The sequence below is a fragment of the Pinus tabuliformis genome, chromosome 1_2, assembly GCF_031772625.1.
Source record: "Pinus tabuliformis cultivar Carrire ecotype Pingquan chromosome 1_2, CPIR1, whole genome shotgun sequence".
In the NCBI taxonomy this organism is placed as follows: Eukaryota; Viridiplantae; Streptophyta; class Pinopsida; order Pinales; family Pinaceae; genus Pinus; species Pinus tabuliformis.
The window spans coordinates 98238662-98260189 of NC_142298.1; the positions used below are offsets into that span (position 1 = coordinate 98238662).

Here is a 21528-nt window from a genome sequence, read left to right on the forward strand (position 1 = left end):
AGCCTTTCGAGGGTGCACAGGGCGTAGACAATGTTGAACAGGTTTAGCACCCGGATATGTAGGTATTTCATGCACCACAATGCTAGGATCAATGCCAGGCATCTCTTCGTATGACCAAGCAAAAACATCACGAAATTCTCAAAAAAGATCAGTATAAAGTCAAATCTCCTTCAGAGTACAGGTTGCTTCGATGTGAATATGCTCGACAACCCCTGGTTTAACAGAGATGTCGATAGGTTGAGTTTGCATAATGTTCCCCATGTTACCTTCAGAGGAAACTTAATGGATTTGAATAGGTGTCTGAAGGGGTTGGGAGGGGACACAGGAAGAAAACTGCTCAAGACAAGTAAGCATAGCCCCATGGGTAGGGAGAAATGAGGAATGATGGTGATGATCAAACCAAGGACGTTCCTCAAAAGACATAGTCTTGATAATTGCTTCGTCAGAAGGAAAGACTTCCTGTAAGGGATCCAAAGAAGCACTATCTCCAAGCCAAGGGGATTGGATGTACGAGTCAAGAGCCCTACTCGAAGGAGCAGGTTCAGGAGATGAAGCCGATACAAAAATAATTTCGATGTAGTTGAGCTCGGCAGGACTCGATGGCATGACATCACCCCAAGATTCTACCTGATCAATGGGAGGAAGAACCCAAGGATCAGAACAAATAGAAATCATATTGATGGGAGCGATGTTGGGAGGTGGGAGTGAAAAAACACCCATAAGGGCAGGATCTTTAAAAATTCCAGCACCCACACTTTCATATGGAACGGAGGTATGCTCCACAAAAGGCACGTTGCCATCGGAAGAATACGAAGCGAAGAAGGACAACTGGTCTATCGTGACAATCTTTCCTTGATGGGGAAAACAAAGGACACGAAATAGAGATGAAGCCACAGCTCGCATGGCATATGTCTAGCTTCGTCCCAAGAGGAGGTTGTAAGTTAAATTGGCATCAACAACTTCAACCTCAACTTCAATCGTCTTCCCTTCCAGGGTAATAGGTAGACGTGGGAGTATACCATAAGGACAGGAATCTCTCCCATCGAAGGCTTCCAAGGTATTGGGAGATTGGCTCAAGGTCGGAGAGCCGATAGCCTTCCAACAAGCAACAGACATAATGCAAGTAGAAGCGCCTTCATCAATAACAGTGTGGTGAATAGTGTTAGAATTGACGATGACTTGAATAAGGAAGGCGATTTGGTGAGGTAGTCTCGGTACATGATTTTCTAGGTCAAAAGTGATCAACTCCAAGTCGGCTGGGTCGATGCCATCGATGGTCGATAGCAACGACTTCCTCTGAGAGGGGCAACTCTGGAGGACCTCTAATGTGGACATAGCCGAAGGAGCTTGGGCTAAGTCCTCAACAATGCTATAGTGTTGTGCAGCACAACCATTAAGGTTGTAGGAAGACTTCTGGAGCACTCATTTAGGAGGAGGTCGAATGACTGACTTGGTACTAGGTCACTCAATATGGAGCGGACCAGAACTGGAAGAAGGAGCACTAGAGGGGACCTCAGTTTCCTTCCCGATGGGTGAAGGATACTCTTTTGACTGTGTACTGATATGGATGGGAATTGTCCCAGCCATAAAAACTTTAGAGCCGAAGGGAGAAGAGGATTGAGATAGATCAGCCACCATTTGAGTCTGCTGTAAGGGAAAAGGTTCTTTGAGCATGACAGGAGTCCCAAGGGTACCTTTTAACAAATGACTAACTTCAGACTGCCTTGGGCAGTCTTTAGTATAGTGATCCTCATCACAAATAAGACAATGATACTTAGGTTTTTGCTTGGCACCTTCCTCAGTTGGAGGCTTAGAGGGATCCTGCTTTGGTCGATCGGCTTTATTCTTTCCTTTTCCCTTCTTCTTACCTTTCGAAGTTTTGTCTACCGCAGTGGACTAGACAGCGTTAACCTTGGAAGTTTTACCAGAATTGGATGAAGCTTGAGAAGCATTTTCATTTGGAGCATTAGACTTTTGCTTCGTAGGGTTCACAGAAGCTTTTCTAGAGGATGCGTTAACAGAAGCGATGACACCGTCAACAGATGGTGTTGACGAAGCTTGGGAAGTTTTGGGTCACGGGGCTTCTGGAAAATAATCATACAGCATACAAGACTACGAGTAAACCAAGTCAAGGTACTGAGCACACGCAATGGCCTGCTCTTCAGTTACACATGCCCCCATAGAAATGTCCTGAGCTATCAGACCGATGAATGAAGTTGTAAACCAGTCGGTCAAAAGCTGGTCAGGGATCCAGAACTTAATTAAATGATGACGCCGCCTCCATTCATGGATGTGATCAGAGATATGTGTAGCCATGTTCTGTTTCAAGGATGTCAGGAGGTGTGTGCCTATTTCATATCGAATCGATAATTGGAAATGAGTTAAAAATGACATAGCAAGCGAGTTAAAGTCCTGAAAAGTTCCACGAGCTAACTCAATATACCATTTTGTGGCAGAGCCAGTGAGAGTCCATTGGAATAGGTGGAGCCAGATTGAATCATCAAGCCATGGATTCGATGAAAGCCATAAGCGATAGGTCATGACATGAGCTTGGGGATCTTCTCCAGCCTTACCATCAAATTTGGGACAATCATCGGCGATCTTAGTTGGAACCGGTGGCCAATATGGATTATGAAGAATAGGATCATTTGTCAGTTTGGACACATACGGTAATTCCAACATCGCCAAAAAGGGTAATTGAGGGTTGAAGGACATCTGAGGCTGTGGGTAAGAAACAGCACCAGAGTTTCATCCAGTTCTCGGTTGCCCCCATTGATTTTTTCCAGACGGATTCAGCCCATAAGGGTTTTGTCCGTAGGGATTTTGTCTATAGAGGTTATAACTATAACTAGATGGTTGACCTTGGATTTAACCCCCAGCATTCCACTGATTACCAACCAGACCCACAAGAGCAATGTATGGTTGCTGAAAATTCTGATAAGGGTTAACCTGTGGTTGTTGATAATTTTGGTATGGAGCAATTTGAGTTTGCCCTTGGGGCTGTTGAAAACCATAAGGAGGTTGGGCTCCAAACTAAGCCTGGGGACTCAGATGCATTTGATAAGTAGGTTGGGTTTGGAACCCAACTTGAGTTTGAAGACCGAATTGGGTCTGGAGCCTAGACTGGGGCTGAAAACCGAGTGGAGCTTGAAAAGCACGAGCATTTAAGTGCTGAGTTGAGCAGGCCCAAATAGATGTCCTTGGGAAAACTGAGGCTGAGCCATCTGGCTAGAAGGTTGACCCGGTTGATATTGAGGTTGACCCATTTGCCTAGAAGGTTGAGCTTGTTGGGTATTGGGTTGACCTTGCACAACCAAAGGTTGCCCTGACTAACTAGATGGTTGAGCAGACTGAACAATTGGTTGGCCTTGTTGGATTTGAGGCTGACCAATTTGTCTAGAAGGTTGACTAGGCTGGACATTCGGTTGGCTTTGCTGGATGTGAGGCTAACTGACTTGTCCAGAGGGGTGATCTTATTGGACACCAGGTTGGCCTTGTTGGATGTGAGGTTGTCTTGGGTTGCAAGAAGGTTGCCCAAAGTATGTGAAAGAGGAACCACTGAAGGCCGAAGGTTGTCCTAGGAAGGGTTGTCCTTGTGGGCCAATAGGTTGCCCTAGATAAGGTGGCTCGTATTACGGTTTTCCATGAGACGACTGCCCATAAGATGGCTGACCTTGATAGGGTGGACCTTGAAAATTTGAAGGTTGTGCTTGGCCACCATGACAAGTGGTGGTACCCCAAGCAACAGATAACGGAATTGAAACCTCAATCGTAGGTTGAGATGGCATGGGTTCGGGGTGATAAATATGGGCTCCTCGAGAATCATAATAATGAAACGGATTCTATGGATCTAGATTTTGAAGAGCTTGGAAATATTTATCATATGCCTCCCCTGCTAGAATGGAACCAAAAGAAGGTGAGGCACTAAGGGTAGGATTAAAAATTCCAGATGTGGATGCCAACGGACCACTATTTGGAGGACTAGCTGAAGGTCCAGCAACGGTGGTCACGACTGAAGATGCAGTGACGGCACTGAAAACGAAGAAGCCACACAAACAGTTGGAATAGTTGAAACATATGTGATAGTCACATTGTGAATCTGGGGTGTAAAAGGCTCCGAAGTTAGAGTGATAGTACGAGATCACATGGAACTCATAAGGGGAGATCTAGAACCCATGATATCAGCCAAAGCATGATAGCATAGAGGAAATTTGATACCAAGAGGGGTGACACAGAAGGGTGAAGTTTCCGTAGATATATGGATTTCACCGCTTGCCATAAAGGTTTCTTCACCCGGGATGGGGTTCGTCTCATCCATGTCGGAGGAAGACATCGAGACCGAAACACCAAAAGGAGTAACGAGAAAGTCTTCTTTGGAATGCTCCCAAATGGGGTTCCAATGAATATCATAAGACTCGTCTTACGAAGCGAAAGAGTTAAGCAGTTGGATACTCGGAATGACAGGAAGAGTATCACTAACAACCGATACCTCAGAAGCGATAGAAGATGGAGATCCTTGGTCACTTGGAATGGGAGACGAGATCGGTGATTCCGCTAGGATGATTTAACTCAAAAACCCTAGGGAAAACCAAACGAGTAAGGAAAACAATCCTATGCAAACTAAAATGCAAACAAGATCTAACCAGGTAAATGTGGATATGGCTGAATAACTTTTAAGACACAGGAACAGAACTTGGCCTTTTCATCTTTAGAGAGTTGAGAAAAGAACAAAAAGATGACTCTAGTCGCCTTCGAATATTTAATGAGCCTAAAAGGACAAGTGCTCAGATGGACCTTTTCTTTTAAGGAGTCCAAAAAGGAACAAAAGTGACTACTCTAGAGAACTAGGAAAAAGGTTTACCAAGCAACCCGTAAAACTGCATATACACCTTGGCGATCATATGAAAACCAAGGACTTTCCGTACAATAGTCAATCTTCTCGAATGTTGTGTTCGGTGCGTTACAGTTTGCAAGGCGGCAGACATGGCTTCCTAAGGATATAGGATGATAACCTAGTGGGGTATCCCAACATATACTCGATGGTACTAGGAGCATAAGTCCATACTAGCAGCTATTGAGTCACAGAAGGAGGAATCACCCAACCTTAAGTGAAAGAAATAGTGACTAGGTTTAACGACGCCGGAGCGGGTCTCTAGCCTAGACCTCTAAATAATGTGCATTATGTTCCAATGCATTGTTAGGTTCATTCAGTTCATTTTAGAGTTGATCTTGAATTATGTTTCAATTTCCAGGCCTTACTATGTGTATATCAAAAAACCTAGGATGCAGCTAGAATGAGTAAAGCATCTTTCATTTCAATGAACACCTACTTACAGAAAGGTAGAGAGATCATTCCCAAACCAAGGAAAAACCAAGACCAGCAAATGTAAGCACTAAGAGACACAATGCATAAACACATCAATTCCTACAGTGCATTAATACTACTAATGATAGATTTAAAGTTTGCCTTCCAATTTCTCAAACATGAAAACTTGAAATGCAAATATACTTTCACTTTCGTATACTAAATGAATGCAATCTTTTTATTTTGATAGCTTTGAATTTTAAAGAAACAAACAAGCAAGCGTGAACCGATTGATCCAAACAATTGTAATCTATGTCTGGTAGTGAAAAATCGAATCAATATCAAAATTGGTCCAATAATTGACACTAAGCATCAACCAGCAAGAAACAAGCAATGAAAAAGCCTCAAACAAATCAACAAGACGGTTGCGGATGAACCTTGGATAGACAAGCAACCAAGCCAAATAATTCAAAAACTTGAAAAAGCTAGGTCACAAAGCCAAAAATACAAGATTCACTCAATGAAACCAAAGAGAGAGTACCTTAACCAGAAGCAATTAAAACAAACTAATGGGCAAGAGAAAGACAGCAGGGGATTAACTAGACTAGTAAATTTAGGAGGTAGAATTGAAAAAACAACACTATAGGAATCGTCACAGGCGTAACACCAACAACTAGGGACGATCAGCCACTAGCCATAGCAACAGAGCAAAGTCATCACAAGAGTACAGGTCTCTTCCTCGAGGGGCCGGTTTCAAGAATCGTCGCGACTGTGCGATAGGATTCAGCAGTGCACATAATTATAAAATAGAGACGGGGCGACGTCAGCGCAACTGTTAAGCTTTTTCCAGTGACGAACTTAAAAACAATGGAAACTGAATAAATACTCCCACACAAAGACTAGAATATTCTCAAGGACAATAAAGGGATTTCCCAGATTGACCCAGGTAACCCAAAAGACTGATGGTTTAACCCCAAAATTCAAGAGACACTAAATCAAAACCAAACAAAAGCAAACAAGAGAAAAACATACGAGGGACTCCCCAGCGGAGTCGCCAACTTGTGAAGTAGGAAAGTGTTCCCTCTGTGGACAGAGGCAACCCCTCTATCCCTAGAGTGGGTCTAGTCACAGCAAAGACAAAACAACAATTGATTCCCTTAAATAGTCATCATTGGAGGGCTACCTCAAACCGGTGGTTGATGAAGTTCCATTGCGCTACTCCAGCTTCTGTTTCTTTCTCCTTAACAAGAAATCAACCTAAAACACCACAAGAAAACAACAGAGCACGTAACTAAGAACAACAATGATCTATTTACTCATAAAGTCAACAGATATGAGCTATAAAGTAAATTACATCCAAGATATAGGAAATCATCATTGATTCAAGATATAGGAAATCATCATTGATTACATTAATAATGAATCAAGAGCAAAGCTTACAACCAAGTCTTGACGTCGCAAGCCTTCTCGGAAGGTCCAACCAGTATGTTTCTTCAAGCATTCAGTCTCAAGGGTAGGTCTTCCAAACAAACAATATCTCTCTCTCACTCACAAGCTTTAATAAAAAGTTAAGGGGTACTCCATAACCTCTTACAAACTATTAGCAATCCCACACTTGTCCCACTCACACCAAAGCTATCTAACAAACTCAAAATCACTAGCAACATTGTCCAACCAAAAGAACTAGCAGATCATAGCAATGGTGAGTGATTTTATAGGAGAAGGAGTCTCCATGAAATGAGGGAGAGGGAGCTTATCCTCAAGGAAGGTAGCACAAAAGACGAAACTACCATCCCAAAGGGGGAAGGGCAACCCAAACTGACCCGACAACTAGGTCTAGAGACATCTAGAAGGCCGACTGTTGGAACAAATTCACCCAATCTAGATCGTCGCTAGCTATAAACTAAGTCTCCACGACGGCATCGCAAGGAGGCAATGCATGCAGACCAATAGTCAATAGCTAATAGCCTCGCGTCGAGCCTTGAAATCAGATGTACACCTGCGACGGGGTCGCGATGAGACCATTTATAGCAGGGGACTGTCACATATATTAAGGGTTTACTCACGACAAGGTAGAAACTTAGGGAATGAGAGTCAACTTGTAGCATCAAAGAGCATTTACTTAATCTTCTTACATTGGTGGGAAGATAATAACATGTTTATTTGATACACGACATAGTAGAGGGACTGAGATGAGGACAGTGACAAATTACTGTGTAATAGGTTCACCGCACAAGCCAAAAATATTGATTGCTACGAAAGCCTAATAGGGCTTAGCAGCATGTTTTCATTATTACTATCAACTTCAGAACTATTGGTAATCTTCCTTAAGTCAGATGAAGTGGAAGATATCATGTTGCATGTCTCAACTTTTGCCACTTCCACCAAGTTTGATGGTGACGGTAGTGAAAATCTACCCATTAGGGAAGGATCCTTGAAGAGACCTACACCAATGTTTTGAAGAGATAATGGGGGTCTGTGTACTAATAAAATGCTTCCAGTAGCCTGTGAACTAGAGGCAAAGAAGGAGAGTTGGTCGATAACTGTGATTCCGCCCTTATGATAGAATGCAATCATATGAAAGTATGTTGAAGCCACAACAACCATAGCATAAACCCATGGTTTTCCTAGCAAAATGTTGTAGTCAAGGGGTCCATCAACAACCTCAACTTCAACAGTTATAGTTTTGCCTCCTAGTTTGATTTACAGATTACTCAAATTCCACAAGGTGTATACATGCAACCATCAAAAACTTTTAACATTGTTGGTGAATGTGACAAAGGCAGCGAGCCAAGTGCTTTCCATCAATTCATAGACATAATACAAGTAGATGCCCCCTCGTCACTAATGGTTCGGTGAATAATTTTATTCAAGGAATTTACTTGAATCAGGAATGCTAATTGTGTTGGTAACTATGGTGTATAACCCACATGGTTGAAAACCACAAGACTGGAATCAATTGGATAAATTCCACCAATTGTTGACAACAAAGCCTCCTTTTAGGACAGACAATTTTGAACCACCTTGAGCGTTGACATAACAGAAGGTGACTAAGCCAAATCTTCTACTATGTTATAGTTCTGTGCAGCTCGAGCTCGAGGGATAAATGTTGATTTATGTACAACTCCCTTAGGTGGTTTTATTGTTAACTCAAGTGCAATAGGTGGCGGAATAGGATCAAACGAAGTCGAAGTTGAAGGGTTAGGTTGATCAGCCTGCTTATTCGATGAAAACGGTTGATTTCCATAATCTTTAGTTCGTGTTGACACCAAAACTTCAATTTTGGGCTTAGAGGCGGATAACATAAGCACCTAGGAAGTGGAAGCATGGTCTGTAGCAACCATATTTGTCTCTAGTTTTAGAAAAGGATTAGTCAATACCGCAGATGTATTAGAAGTCTTCAGAAGCTTTGAGACTTCAAAGCGTTGAGGACAATCTCGTGTAAAATGCTCATTGTTATAGATCAAACATGGGTTACAAGGTTTCCTAGATGAAGGAGAGGAATTAGATGATTTCTCTTGAGGGGAATTATTTTGTTTCTTCTTGTTTTCCCCCTTCTTCTTACTTCCTGGTTGCTTTTCATTCTTTCCTTTTTCATATGACATGGAATTGATTTGGAAGTAAGAGTGCTATCAGTTTCATTTGTAGTTTGATTAGCAATGGAAAGTGTTTGACCAGATGGTCTACCTGCCATTTGTGTGCTCGAAGAGCCAATCACATCGTCATCAGCTTGAGAGTCCTTACTCGATGGTGGAGGAGGAGCAATGAAATCTAGTCATGGTGCATTCAGATCTTGTCATAGAGCGTGCCAGACTGTGTATAAATCAAGTCGAAATATTGGGCACGAACAATTACTTGCTCTTTAGTGACAACTCCACCTTTCACCACATCCTTAGTGATAGATGGCAGCAAGGATTTTATTAACCACTTAGCCAAAAGCTAATCAAGAACATAAGTTTTCACCATTCGATGACGATGATGCCACTCATGAATATGATCAGGGATATGAGTAGAAGTAGTCTATTTAAAGTTGGTTAATAGTTCTGTTCCAGTCTCATATCGTATAGGTAACTGGAAGTGGGTTAAAAATGTTGTAGTTAAGGTAGTGAAGTTATCAAAAAAAGCTTGTGGTAACTCAATGTACCACTTCATAGCTGGACCAGTAAGTGTTCTCTAGAAAAGACGTAGTCTAACTGAATCATCATTCAAGGAGTTTGATGAAAACCATAAATGAAAAGTCATGACATGTTTTTACAGGTCTTCTCCAAGGTTTCCATTGAATCTCGTAATATCAAAAGGTAACTTATGAGGAATCACCGGCCACCAAGGTGCATAAAGAATTGGCTCATTGGTGAGACGATTTAGATCTTGTAATTCAATTGTTACAATGAAAGGCAACTGTCTATTGAGGTCAAGCTGAGCATATCCAAGGTAAGATGGAATTTCCTTGGCAATAGGCCTTTGCATACTAGCATAACGCATTTGCTGGTGGTAACCTTGATAAGGGTAAGTTAGCTGAGCAAATCTGGTGTGAGGTTGTTGTTGAGCACTAGGATACATTTTTTATTGTCCAAACCCAACATAGGCTTGCTGACTAGGACCTGGATAAACTTGTTGCTAACCAAACCCAACATAGACTTATTGACCAAGTCCAGGTTGAGGTTGGTATTGCTAGAATTTTTGATGTTGATACTAGGGCTTCCAAGGATGTTGAAGCAAATGTTGTTATTGTTGATACAACGATTGTTGATTTAACGGTTGTTTCCCACCAATGTAAGCTTCACCAGGTTGTGAATACACTAAACCAGTTTAAGTCTGAGTCATTCCTATAAAGCATAAACTAGCTTGAAGTTGTTGGACTTCAGATGCAAGTGGTTGTTGTAAAACTACCTCAGAAGGTTGAATCTGTATACCTGAAACTTGAGGTTATGAGGTTGAAGGGTCGACTTGCACAGGTTGAGATACAACAATCTGAGCTTGTGATTGTGGTAAAGTTGTAACAAAAAGTGTTGTAGGTATGGATGAGACGGATTGCATAGGTTGTGATGGATACAGAAGCCTAGGTTGAACGAGCATTGTTGGCTGCCACTAGCAGACAGTCATTCCAGGCTGACGTAAAGATGATGACATACCGATATATGGTTTCCCCCCAGAAAATGGAGGATAAGGAGAATGTGCATATTATTCTCCTTATGGGGGTAGTCTAGTGTAAAGCAGATACATAGGACAGTAACCAGATGAACCGGCTTGATATGAACTTGATGGGTCCAGCTGCTCAGAATTTGTTAATGAAGAACCACATAAAATTCCACTAGAGGACATTGGTGAAGACCAAGGGCTAGAAGCAACACCTGAGTGGGTTCCCGATAAAGATTGGTAACCCGATGGGATGGATGGAACACCATAAAAGTGTGACTCAGGTGTCGTAGTAAACATCAAAGAGGTTGCGATAGAATATTCTGCTGTAGCTATAATAAATGGTACAGTCTGGGATGTTAACTCTTCCATAGTCAAATGTCCAAATAAATTTCCTAATGAATCAACAGGTGTCTGAAAGTAATCAAGATCAAAAGGAGTAGTAAAATGAGGAGTATAAGGATACAGATACAGTCCAGTTCCAAAATGGAATGGAGTTCTGGGTGATTCTACCTCAGGTTCCTCTTCTATTGAAATCAAACCAGGTGGAGGAATTTCACCATCAAGTCCATAGTAGATTTCCGATATTGTTTCCTAAGGTAAAGAGGAAGACATGACAATTACGGATGTCTGAGGATGTACCAGACGATATTCTTCCAGTAAGGTAACAACTTCTGATTGTTCAACCTCAAGATACAAATGTTCTTATAAAAGAAAAAGCTTAGGTTGGGCTTCTTAAACAACTTCTGGTTCAGAAGTAACTTCTGATTGAATAGTGATAGGATTAGGATTAACTTCTTGTTGAACAGATTCAGGTTCAAAAGTACTTTCTTGTTGAACAACTTCAGGTTGACAATCAACTTGTTGTTGAACAACTTGGGTTACCGTTTCACTAGATTTAGTTCTAGTTTCCTCATGTAATTGTGGAGATTCGACTTCAGTAACAGATGTACCAGTAACTATAGGAGTAACTGGGGTCACAATACTTATCAGAATAGGTGTTTCTAGTAATTCAGATGAAGAACCAGAAGTTTGTGAAGTACTGGATCCAGTCAAATGAGACCGCATTGACTGAATAGTTGTAGCTTGGGGCAGTAAAGGCAGTTTACTGGCTGCTCCTTGTAAATGATGGGGTAAGGGTTGATTTTCCTCCATGATTGCTGATTGATTTTATTACAAAAAAGAAATAAACAAAAAGGGGTAAGCTAGGCAAAAAGGTTTACCAAGCAACTGTGAACTACAGAATACCTATCGATGAACCGAGAAGTACGAGCAAGCAATCTCCTTGAATGTTGTGTTTAGTGTATCACAGTGTACAAGGTGGCCAACTCGGTTAACTAAGGATGAATAGAAACCTAGTGTTGTCCTCCCATATATACCCGAAAGTACATGGAGGCTCATTCTGTATTAGCATTGTCTAATGCAAAACCGCACAGTGAGAGCATTCCTTTATACTTTACATACTGTAACACCGCCCTATATACCCGAAGGTACGTGGATGAGCTACGATATACTCATGTACGTAGAATGAGGTATCACACTCGGAATCTATCGCAGACAAATTAGCAACAAGTGCTATGTTTTACAATTTCGGATCACGTCTCTAACCTAAAACCTCTAAATGTTTTGCATTAGGTGACAATGCTCCATTAGTTTAATTGATGTTAATTTTAAGTTGATCTTGACTAAAAATTTTCCTTTCAAGGTTCACCACATGATGTTTTTGAAATTCCTAGAATGCAAATAATATGATAAGCATCCTTTTCATTCAATTTTGACAATGAAAACCTTAGCAAGTAGGGATAGAGCAATTAGATTCTTGTAATCAATGAAAAAAGAACACATCTAATGCAATTTCCCTAAACTATTCCTATGAGCACACACAAACTCTTGCAATGCACAAAGCAAGTTTTTCTTTTTAATTCCCTTAATGTTGAGATGAACAAAAGGAAACTAATGCACATACAATTAATCAATCTTTTTTCAAGAAAGAAGACTTTATGATAGTTTCATTTCGAAATAAATGAATACTTTTATGAGCAACCTTTTTGCAAGAATGAAGACTTTACGACAATTTCGTTTTGAAAGAAATGAAGACTTTTATGACACTTTATTTTGAACAAAGATTAATCAACTATATACTAACTTTAATAACGAATTGATAGTGACAAAGAAATCATTTAAGAAACACTAAAAAATCAAGGACAAAGTAGGGCTAGCAAAGGAAACACAAGTTGATTTCAGAGAGACAAGCATCATTGATCTTTCAGCAAGCAGAAACAGAAGGAAATTTGGGAAAAACCAAGTCAAAAGATGGATTTTTTACCTAAGGAGGATCAGTGCAACCTTGAGTGGGAGACAATGTGCTTTAGAGCACTGTCATCAAGCCAGGGGTGCTCTGCAGCACTCTGTCTCTAGACCAGACCTGTGCTGGTGCAAGAGAGGCCATCCTTAGGGCTTTCAAGCACAATTTTTACCAAAAAAACACTTCAAAAAGGGCTGAAACAAGATCAATGGAAGCAAGTAAATTCTACTAGGGTGTACTACGATGAAGGTAAACTACTTAGAACGATGAATGATCCCTAATGGAGTCACCAATTTGCTATATGGAATTTTACATCTACAGATAAACATAATTTCCCTATGTGGGTAGCTACACCTAGAACAACAGATTTAAAGCGCTTAACCTTTTTCTATAGAAGATAAATAAGACAAGGGACCTACTTGTTATCTTTGACTTTCCCTTTGTCTCCTTTGTTTGGCTCCTGTCGCTCCTTCTCGAACTTAATCCACTCGACAAGTACCTGAAGTCATAAACAAAGGACAAAAACCAATCAAACCATGAAGTCTAATCCATTGTCACTCTTCTAGCTTGGGTTCCAACCAACATCACATCAAAAGAAAAAACACTTTAGCAGCATAACAATACTTGCGTATAATCTCAAACCTCACACCAAAAGTATCTCCTTACAAATTCTCAAAGTCCAGCCCCTTATCACTTAGATGAGTGCTCAATTTATAGGAAAATGGAGGAGGTTTTGTCATAAATGAGGGTATTGAATGGCCTTCCAAACTTAGAGTTAGTTTCCATGGAGGAAGGGATGAGACAATAGGAGGGTACTTAACTCATTCCCTATCCAATTTCGAGCTCATAGGAGATGATAAGTGTGGGAATCTTCTAGATGGCTTCAGAAGATAAGAATATTCCCAGAACCCTATGATGATTTCGCTCAATCTCGCCTAGCGCGGGTCAAACTGGGCCTAAGTGCTCTGGAAATCACCCTGACATGGGCCTACCTGCACTAAAATGCACTTACCGCTAACCAAGATTGCGCTGGCCCCTCAAGGAGGCATTTTTGGAGGGCTTCAAGCTAAGAAACTCTCAGGGAAGAAGGCATTCAAAGTGTTGACTTGTCTAGGGCATGTAGCAACTGAATTAGGGTTTGATGAGCCCCAATAGTACTGATCTGAATGATGGGAGTGATGTGCCCAAATGGATCTGTAACAAGGGCCCACTTGTTAAACTGCCACCATCTATACTAAGGATAATCATAGAGTTTTACTTCAGCAGTTAAGATTGTTTACAGCAATGTGAAAGTTCCTTTATTTGATTTCTTCGCAAATTCATTCTTTTACATTCCAACACGAGAATTACTTTGGTGTCAGTTTCCTTTGAGATTTTTTTTTTGATGATGCAAGATTTCAATTGAGAAGTAGGAATAGAGATAGGAAAAGTTCATACCACTTCTGGAATTACCTGTGCTTCGTCTCTAAGTTTACGAAACTCTCGGGTTGACAATTAAATGTTGAAGGAGCTTGCTTAAGTGCAATTCCTGCACCCAACAGTCTCCTATGTAGTTTTATTTAACTAATTTTGAATGATGAGAAGATTTGTTTGCTCAATTCGAGATTTGTGTTCATTCTTTGTTTATTTTTTCATTTACATTCTTTGTCGAATTATAATCTACTCGTAACATGTAGCCAATTTAAAGGCTTATTAAAAGTATATAGCTTGTGATTTTAGGGCACAATCAGAAATTTTTTATTATTTGAAATGTCTCGCAAAATTTACAGTGAATTCTCCAAATTTGATCTTTCCATTTGAATGTGTAAAAAATTTCAATACATTTATGTTGAATTACATAAACGTGGGTATAATAAATCAAAACAAATTTAAAATTATATTTATGTTTGAAAAATCCGCAATTTAGAATGGGCAAAGGCTCATTAGTTAATCACCAACGAAATCATTTAAGGAACCTTTTGTGTTCTGAGTCAACCCTTGAATAATAAATCCATATGAACTACCCAAACTTTTTCTAAAAAAATCGAAAGCGTAAGCCGTCATTAATTTAACCCTTGTTAATAATCATGATGAATTTAATGGGACACACTGAAAATTATCAACATCTTTTCAAAAAAATAGTCTGAGCTTAAGTATCTAATAATTTCTCATTGTTATTAAAATTAACACTTTCGGGTGCTTTGCTAGGCTTATGAAGGCCAAAACTCCTTTCACCAAACAATCAGCCACAATAGCATTGAATATGAGCATGGGTATGTCAGGAAGGCCTCCTTTATCCCTAAGCAGGAATCTGCACAAGGAGTAGTTGTTCCAAAATACAAAGAAACCACATATGGACTATGGACAACTCTATGAGTCGACCACTGAAAAGTCATGGGGTCGCATGTGGTGCGATCCACACGGTATTTAAGTTTTCTCACTCGTTGTGGTAGGAATGATGATTTTGGTAATAGAGATATTGAAGTTAGTTTTTTTTAGATCCAGGGATGAGTTTCATAAAAATAACATGCAACGCTTGAAAATCCTCATCTTCGCATGGGTTCTTTAAACCTTGATTTAGACAATTTCACAGTCTTTGTGAGATCAATCTCAAGGGGATACATTTATGTGTAGTTCAAAGCCTCATATCTTGTCTCCTCACTCTTACCTAGGATCCATGATTCGGTCATAATCTCATACCACAATTTTTGGCTCCTTCACGAAGGATGACAACTTTAGGATCATAAATCACTCAACAAGTATGACATAATCAAAGATGCCTCAATTTATCTTGTATCAAAAATAAGAGGAGGAGCCAAAGGTTGGGGTGCAACCTCCTCATCCCAACCCAAATCCTTTAAAGATGTCGTAAATCCACAACCTACACCTCAAAACGATAAATATCTCTCAGGGCCAATATTCATGGTAGGACAAGTGGTGAAATCACAATCTCTCGAAGTTGATAATGTTACATCTAGACTCTTGGCTATAGATATGCACGAAAGGAAATTATTTTCCATTTTAATGGCATTTAGCCCTCAACATCTACAATTCAGAAATGGGTGAATCGAAACTGGTCTAAGAATACAATGTTGCATTTTTTCTCAAAACGACTCTTTTCGTGTTCTTTAAAAACTCAGGGGACTAACAGAATGTTTTTTATCAAGGTTTTCTTATGTGGCAGATTTACTAGGTCACTTCATCAAAGTAGAAAATGAAAGGATTTCAAAAGGAAATATTAATTTTTTCGCATGAGTGTCGAAGTGGAGCTCAGTAAGGGGTTTCGTGATAAAATACTTCTCCAATGGAGGTGTAAGATTCATCCATAACCAATGGATTGTGAAGGCACTAGTTTTTGTTGCAAGAATTGTCAACACCAAAAATATATTCATAATGTTTGTCCCTTTTGGCAAGGGCCCTATACCCACCCAAATGCTAACAAAAAGAACCGTGGATGGCAAGATCCAAAGGGAACCAAAGGATCCAAGACCACAAGAGCTCGCGAGTAGGATAACACACAACAACGGAAGGCATCTACTACCCATCTAGCCCCATCAAACTCAACTCAACCTCATGTTGAGCCTTTTCAGCCCACAACAAAGGAAGCTCAACTTTCGATAAAAAGGGAAAGATACAACGATAAGTCTGACCCCAACAATGAGTGGGAAAAAATACACCCATGAATTATATCACATGGATAGTTATAAAGAAACTACAAATATGCCAAAACCTTCATCAATGGAAATGTCTCAAGGAAATGTCGTCATTGTGTGATCTACATCTTCTATTGATAATTCTTTGGAAGATGTTCGTAAAAGAAAAGAAAAGAAAAGAAGGAAAAACCCACTAACAATCCTAGAGATAAAGCTAAAAAAAGTTGTAAATATTTCACTATATATTGTGCTTATTAGAAATAGAAAGAATAATATAAATTGATATTTTAAAATAATACAATTTAATTTAAAAAAAATAATTTACACATTGTTATTGATTTCTAAAAATGCACTCTATGATATAAGATTCATTGTTATGTTCAATTACAATGAAAAAATAATCACACCAATTTTAAAAAATCTTCGGAACATAATCCTATAATCCTATTTCAAGTAGGTTAATATCCTATCTTCAATTCATGCGAACACATAGATTGATGATTTTCCTTAATGTTTTATTAAGGAAAATTCAATGTTACAATTTCCTTCCAATAATCAGGGAGGAGGCCCATTCTCATCTTAGTTAATAAATATTTTTGAAGAGCATCAGGAGGAGGCCCATTCTCATCTCAATTCATGCGAACACATCGATTGATTTTAAACCTTTATTTTTTATTTTTTTTAAATATATTGATTTTTATTTTTTATTAATTTTAAATTATTTATAAATAACCAAACTCTCTAAAATTTAATTTAAAAGATATGTGTTGGTAAAATTTATTATAATATATAAATGTGTGATAATATTTTGTTTTTTTAAAAGCAGTTTAGATCTATTTTAACTAAGGAAGAGAAGGAAGGAAAATGAAATCGGGCAAACCTATCCCTCTCTGGTGATCAGCATTCCTTCCTTAAAGACAGGAATATTTTGGATGCAATGGCTATGACCCAGGAATGTTTATATTCTATCATATCAAAAAACATTGATGCTGCCATATTAAAGATTGATCTGAAAAAAGCTTATGATTGTGTCGACTGGGGTTTTCTCCGAATCTTGCTGGCTACGATAGGACTAAGACCACAATGCATCAACTGGATAATGGCTTGTGTCGAAAATGTAAAATATGCAGTTATAATCAATGGGATTCCATCATCTTTTTTTCAAGCTGAGAGAGGTCTTTGGCAAGGCTGCCCTTTATCTCCATTACTATTTATTCTTGTGATGGACACCCTCAGTAATCAGATCAAGAAAGCTGTGTCTGACCATAGATGCATGCCGAACAAAATTTGCAAAGATATCTCCTTATCCCACAACTTATTCGTTGATGATGTTCTTATCTTTGCTATGCTCTGCAGAGTTTCTTGGAGATGCTTATTTGATATCTTGCTCAATTCCAAGCGGCGTCGGGACTGGTAATAAATAAGGAAAAATCCACGTTGTATCATAATGAATCTAATATGGACAATGTTTATTGGATTTCAGAATTATTTGGCATAAATCAGTCTACGATCAGTGAGGGTTTCAAATATCTCGGCTTCTCTTTGAAAGCCAAAGGGAACCGCAAACAGGACTGGAGATGGTTAATTGATCGATTCTACAAAAATATCTCCGGATGGGAATCGAGATTTTTATCTCTAACAGGAAGACTCATTCTCGTTCAAGCTGTATTATCCCAATTATCGGTGTATTGGGCTCATTTGTATCATCTTCCGGCTTCAATTATAAAAAAAATGTGTTCTTCAGCAGGGAACTTCTTATGGGGTGGAAGATCTTACCAGTCCAAAATTCATCTGGTTAAGATGGACGCCATTACTAAGATGAAGAAAGCAAGTGGATGGGGCCTCATCAACATGAGAATTTTTGGAAAGGCCCTCCTTTGCAAATCACTACACCGGTGCATTTTTGGGACTGGTCCATGGAGCGGGATCATTAATAAAAAATATTTAAAAGGACGCAGCCTGATTTACTGGTATCGAAGGTCTTCTTTAGGCATCAAATCGGGATCAGCCATATGGAACAGTTTCCAGAAAATTTTGCCCTTCTTTCTGGAAAATCTTCGATGGAGGTTTTTTTCGGGATCTTCTATTTTCATTGGTATTGATCCAATTGTTAATGGGTTGGATTTGCTGCTCCCCCGTTGTCTTATATCTTTTTTCCATTCAAAAGGGATCTTCACATGGGACAGTTAAATCATGGGCATCTTCATCTCCTGTCTGGATGGATGAGGGGGATTTATCTCTGCCTCCTTCCATGAGACCTGTATGGTCATCAGTGATTCAGATCTTTTCTAGCAAAGGAGTCCATCGTTTTGGTATCAAGGACGAGTTGGTATGGTCCCTTTCGAAGTCATCTCAGCCTATTTGGGTCAAGGATATTTGCCCAGCTGGCGCTGATCCAATCTTTCCTCTTTCTCTATGGAAGGTGACATGCCCTCTCAAAATGGTATTATTTTCCTGGCTGGTCTTCTCCAACAGGAACCTCTCTTGGGAGGTTCTTCAAAAGAAAGGGTGGAATGGACCGAGCAGATGCTCTATGTGCTCCTCCGATCTCGAATCCAATGTCCACATGTTTTTCTAGTGCACCTCAACTCTCCAAATCTGGTATGCTTTATCATTATCTTTTTGTTTCCCTCACCAAATTTTTGCTTCAGGAAGGTTACAAATGGTGGAGTGATCAATGTCTATCTTTGCGCTCCCTGTTTGTAATGGTTGTTTGGCTTTTATGGAAATGGAGGAACGACCAGATTTTCCAAGACTCCAGGTCTCCCTTGGAATCTATTCTGCTGAGGGTTTCAGAACTATCAAATTGTCCTGATGTGTAGGGCTGATGATCATCCATGCATAGGCAAGTTCTGTCAATGGTTTTATTTCAAAGATCTGACTGAATCTACATATTGTCTTTTATCTAGCTTAGGAATCTTTTTTTACAGAGAGATAGCTTGGATCATTTTATCTGTACAGAACAATTAGAACTGTATCTCCTGGACAGTCACGGCAATTTGTATTTTGTATGCAACTGTTTTATTATATTTTCTTAATATAATCTATCGGTTTTTTTCTTCTGAAAAAAAAAACCTATCCCTCTCGCGGTGGGTGCCTCGGAAATTAAAATAAATCTGGAATATTATAGTCTTCGGTGACGTAGGTAAGGCGAAACATTCGGTCGTACTTTAAAGATCCCTATACAGTTTAGTTTGACTTGCGTTGTGGTTCGTTGATCTCCCATTAATCGGATGTCCCTCGGTGTTTTTAGAGTACCTACGCATCCATGGTTAATCCTCAACCCTCGATCTAAAAGGAATCAGTCGATTCAATAGACTATCACCGACCGTCATCACTGGTCTCACACAGGCCACAGCCCGAAGACATTGTGATGCTGTGACGCAAGCTATGAGGCAATATTGCCAATGACAGGCAACCAAATCTGACCCACAAATTAAAGAAAAAATTAAAGCGAAAAGACCAAGAACTGGATTCAAAATTGCTTGAGAATTAAGCTAGAATTTGAAAATTGTTTCGACCATACAAAACCGAAACGACAAACTGAAATCATGCATTACGTCTGCTCTCTATACTTTTTACTTTTAATGGGATTTTTAGTCGGTGTTTCGCTAACTAGTTTTCCTGCCAGGTCTCGTGCAAGGTCGGGACTCTTGGTAGTGCGATGCCTATATAGAGTAGTTGGGGGCAATTAGCATAGCATATCCGAGATAGAAGAGGCAGACATAAAATTCGAAATACATTTTCAGTGCAATGGCAACCGAAGGAGAAAAGGTGCAAGTACAGCTGTTAGGTGCGACTCTGAGTCCCTTCGTGGTGCGGGTTCGCATAGCCCTGGCTCTTAAAGGTATCGATTACGAGTTCATCCAAGAGAGTATGCATCCTAAGAGCGAGCTGCTGGTGAAATCAAACCCTGTTCACAAGAAGATTCCAGTGCTTATCCACAATGGAAAGCCTGTTTGTGAATCCATGATTATTGTGCAATACATCGAGGAGGCGTGGGGCAATAAGGCTTCCAATCTTATGCCCGAAGATCCATATGACCGAGCCAATGCTCGCTTCTGGGCTGCCTTTGTAGACGATAAGGTAAGTTAATTCTTTCATTAGTAATCGGCTGCAGTCATATCTTATCAACCCTTTCCTTATCTGCTATTTGTGTCTTCGAAAGTTCCAATTATGTTTTTTTATACGGTAAACAATATGCTGATAATGGTTGTTATATGTGCCCTCAGCTCTTTCCCTGTCTGCGAGGAGTTTTCACTGGCCAAGGCGAGCAACTACAGAAAGCAGTAGAAGATAGTGTTACAAACTTTCTGTTGATAGAGGAAGCGCTGCGAACCAACCACTGCTTCGCAGGAAAAGCGTATTTTGGAGGGGATCAGATCGGCTTGATTGACATCGCATTGGGTGGTCTTTCGGCGTTTATTAAAGGCCTCGAGAAGGCTACCGATAGCGTTTTAATAGATCCAGAGAAAATGCCGTTGTTGAGCGCATGGATGGATCGATTCTGCAAATCCGATGGAGTGAAAGAAGTAATGCCCGATGTGGCCAAGCAGGGGGAATTTATATCCACTAGGAGAGCCAGTATGATATCGCCAGTATGATATCACCACCTACTTCTAATTAGGGTAAACCATGGTGGCCTTATAAGATGAGCGTTATTCATAGTCTTTTTCCTTTTATTCATCACCACCTGCTTCTAATTAGGGTAAACCATGGTGGCCTTATAAGATGAGCGTTATTCATAGTCTTTTTCCTTTTATTCATCTGGTCAGATTCAGCTTTTGAAGTGTAGCTGTCTTATGTTAATTAGTTTGAATAATGTTTTTGGTCATCTCGCCGGTACTATTGCCAGCATTCTTCTGTTCAATGTGCATTGATTCATTCTGAAAAGGTTTTTGGTGAATCTCTCCGATAATGTAGCCGTCATTCCACTGTTCAATGTGCGTTGATTCAGAATGTAACAGAAACCATAATGAAAAGCAAGCGTTGATATTCAGAATTAACAGAAACCATAATGAAAAGCAAGCAATGATTCAGAATGTCATAGAAATGATTTAAGTAGCCTTTTCCTTGAGAGTTCGAGTAGTAGTGTTTATATTTGGATGGAATATAAGGGGTTTATAGCCCGTTGGTCTTTTCATTGAAGA

At 39.8% G+C, this 21528-nt stretch overlaps 1 protein-coding gene across 1 annotated transcript; it reads left to right on the top strand.

The window, feature by feature from the left end:
• The first annotated feature begins 20039 nt into the window (after nt 1-20039).
• LOC149204659 (glutathione S-transferase U17-like) lies at nt 20040-21212 on the top strand. The gene is made up of 2 exons (XM_089394769.1): nt 20040-20464; nt 20611-21212. The coding sequence occupies exons 1-2, from the start codon at nt 20132-20134 to the stop codon at nt 20980-20982; spliced, it is 705 nt and encodes a 234-aa protein (XP_089250895.1). The 5' UTR covers nt 20040-20131; the 3' UTR covers nt 20983-21212.
• Nucleotides 21213-21528: the final 316 nt, after the last annotated feature.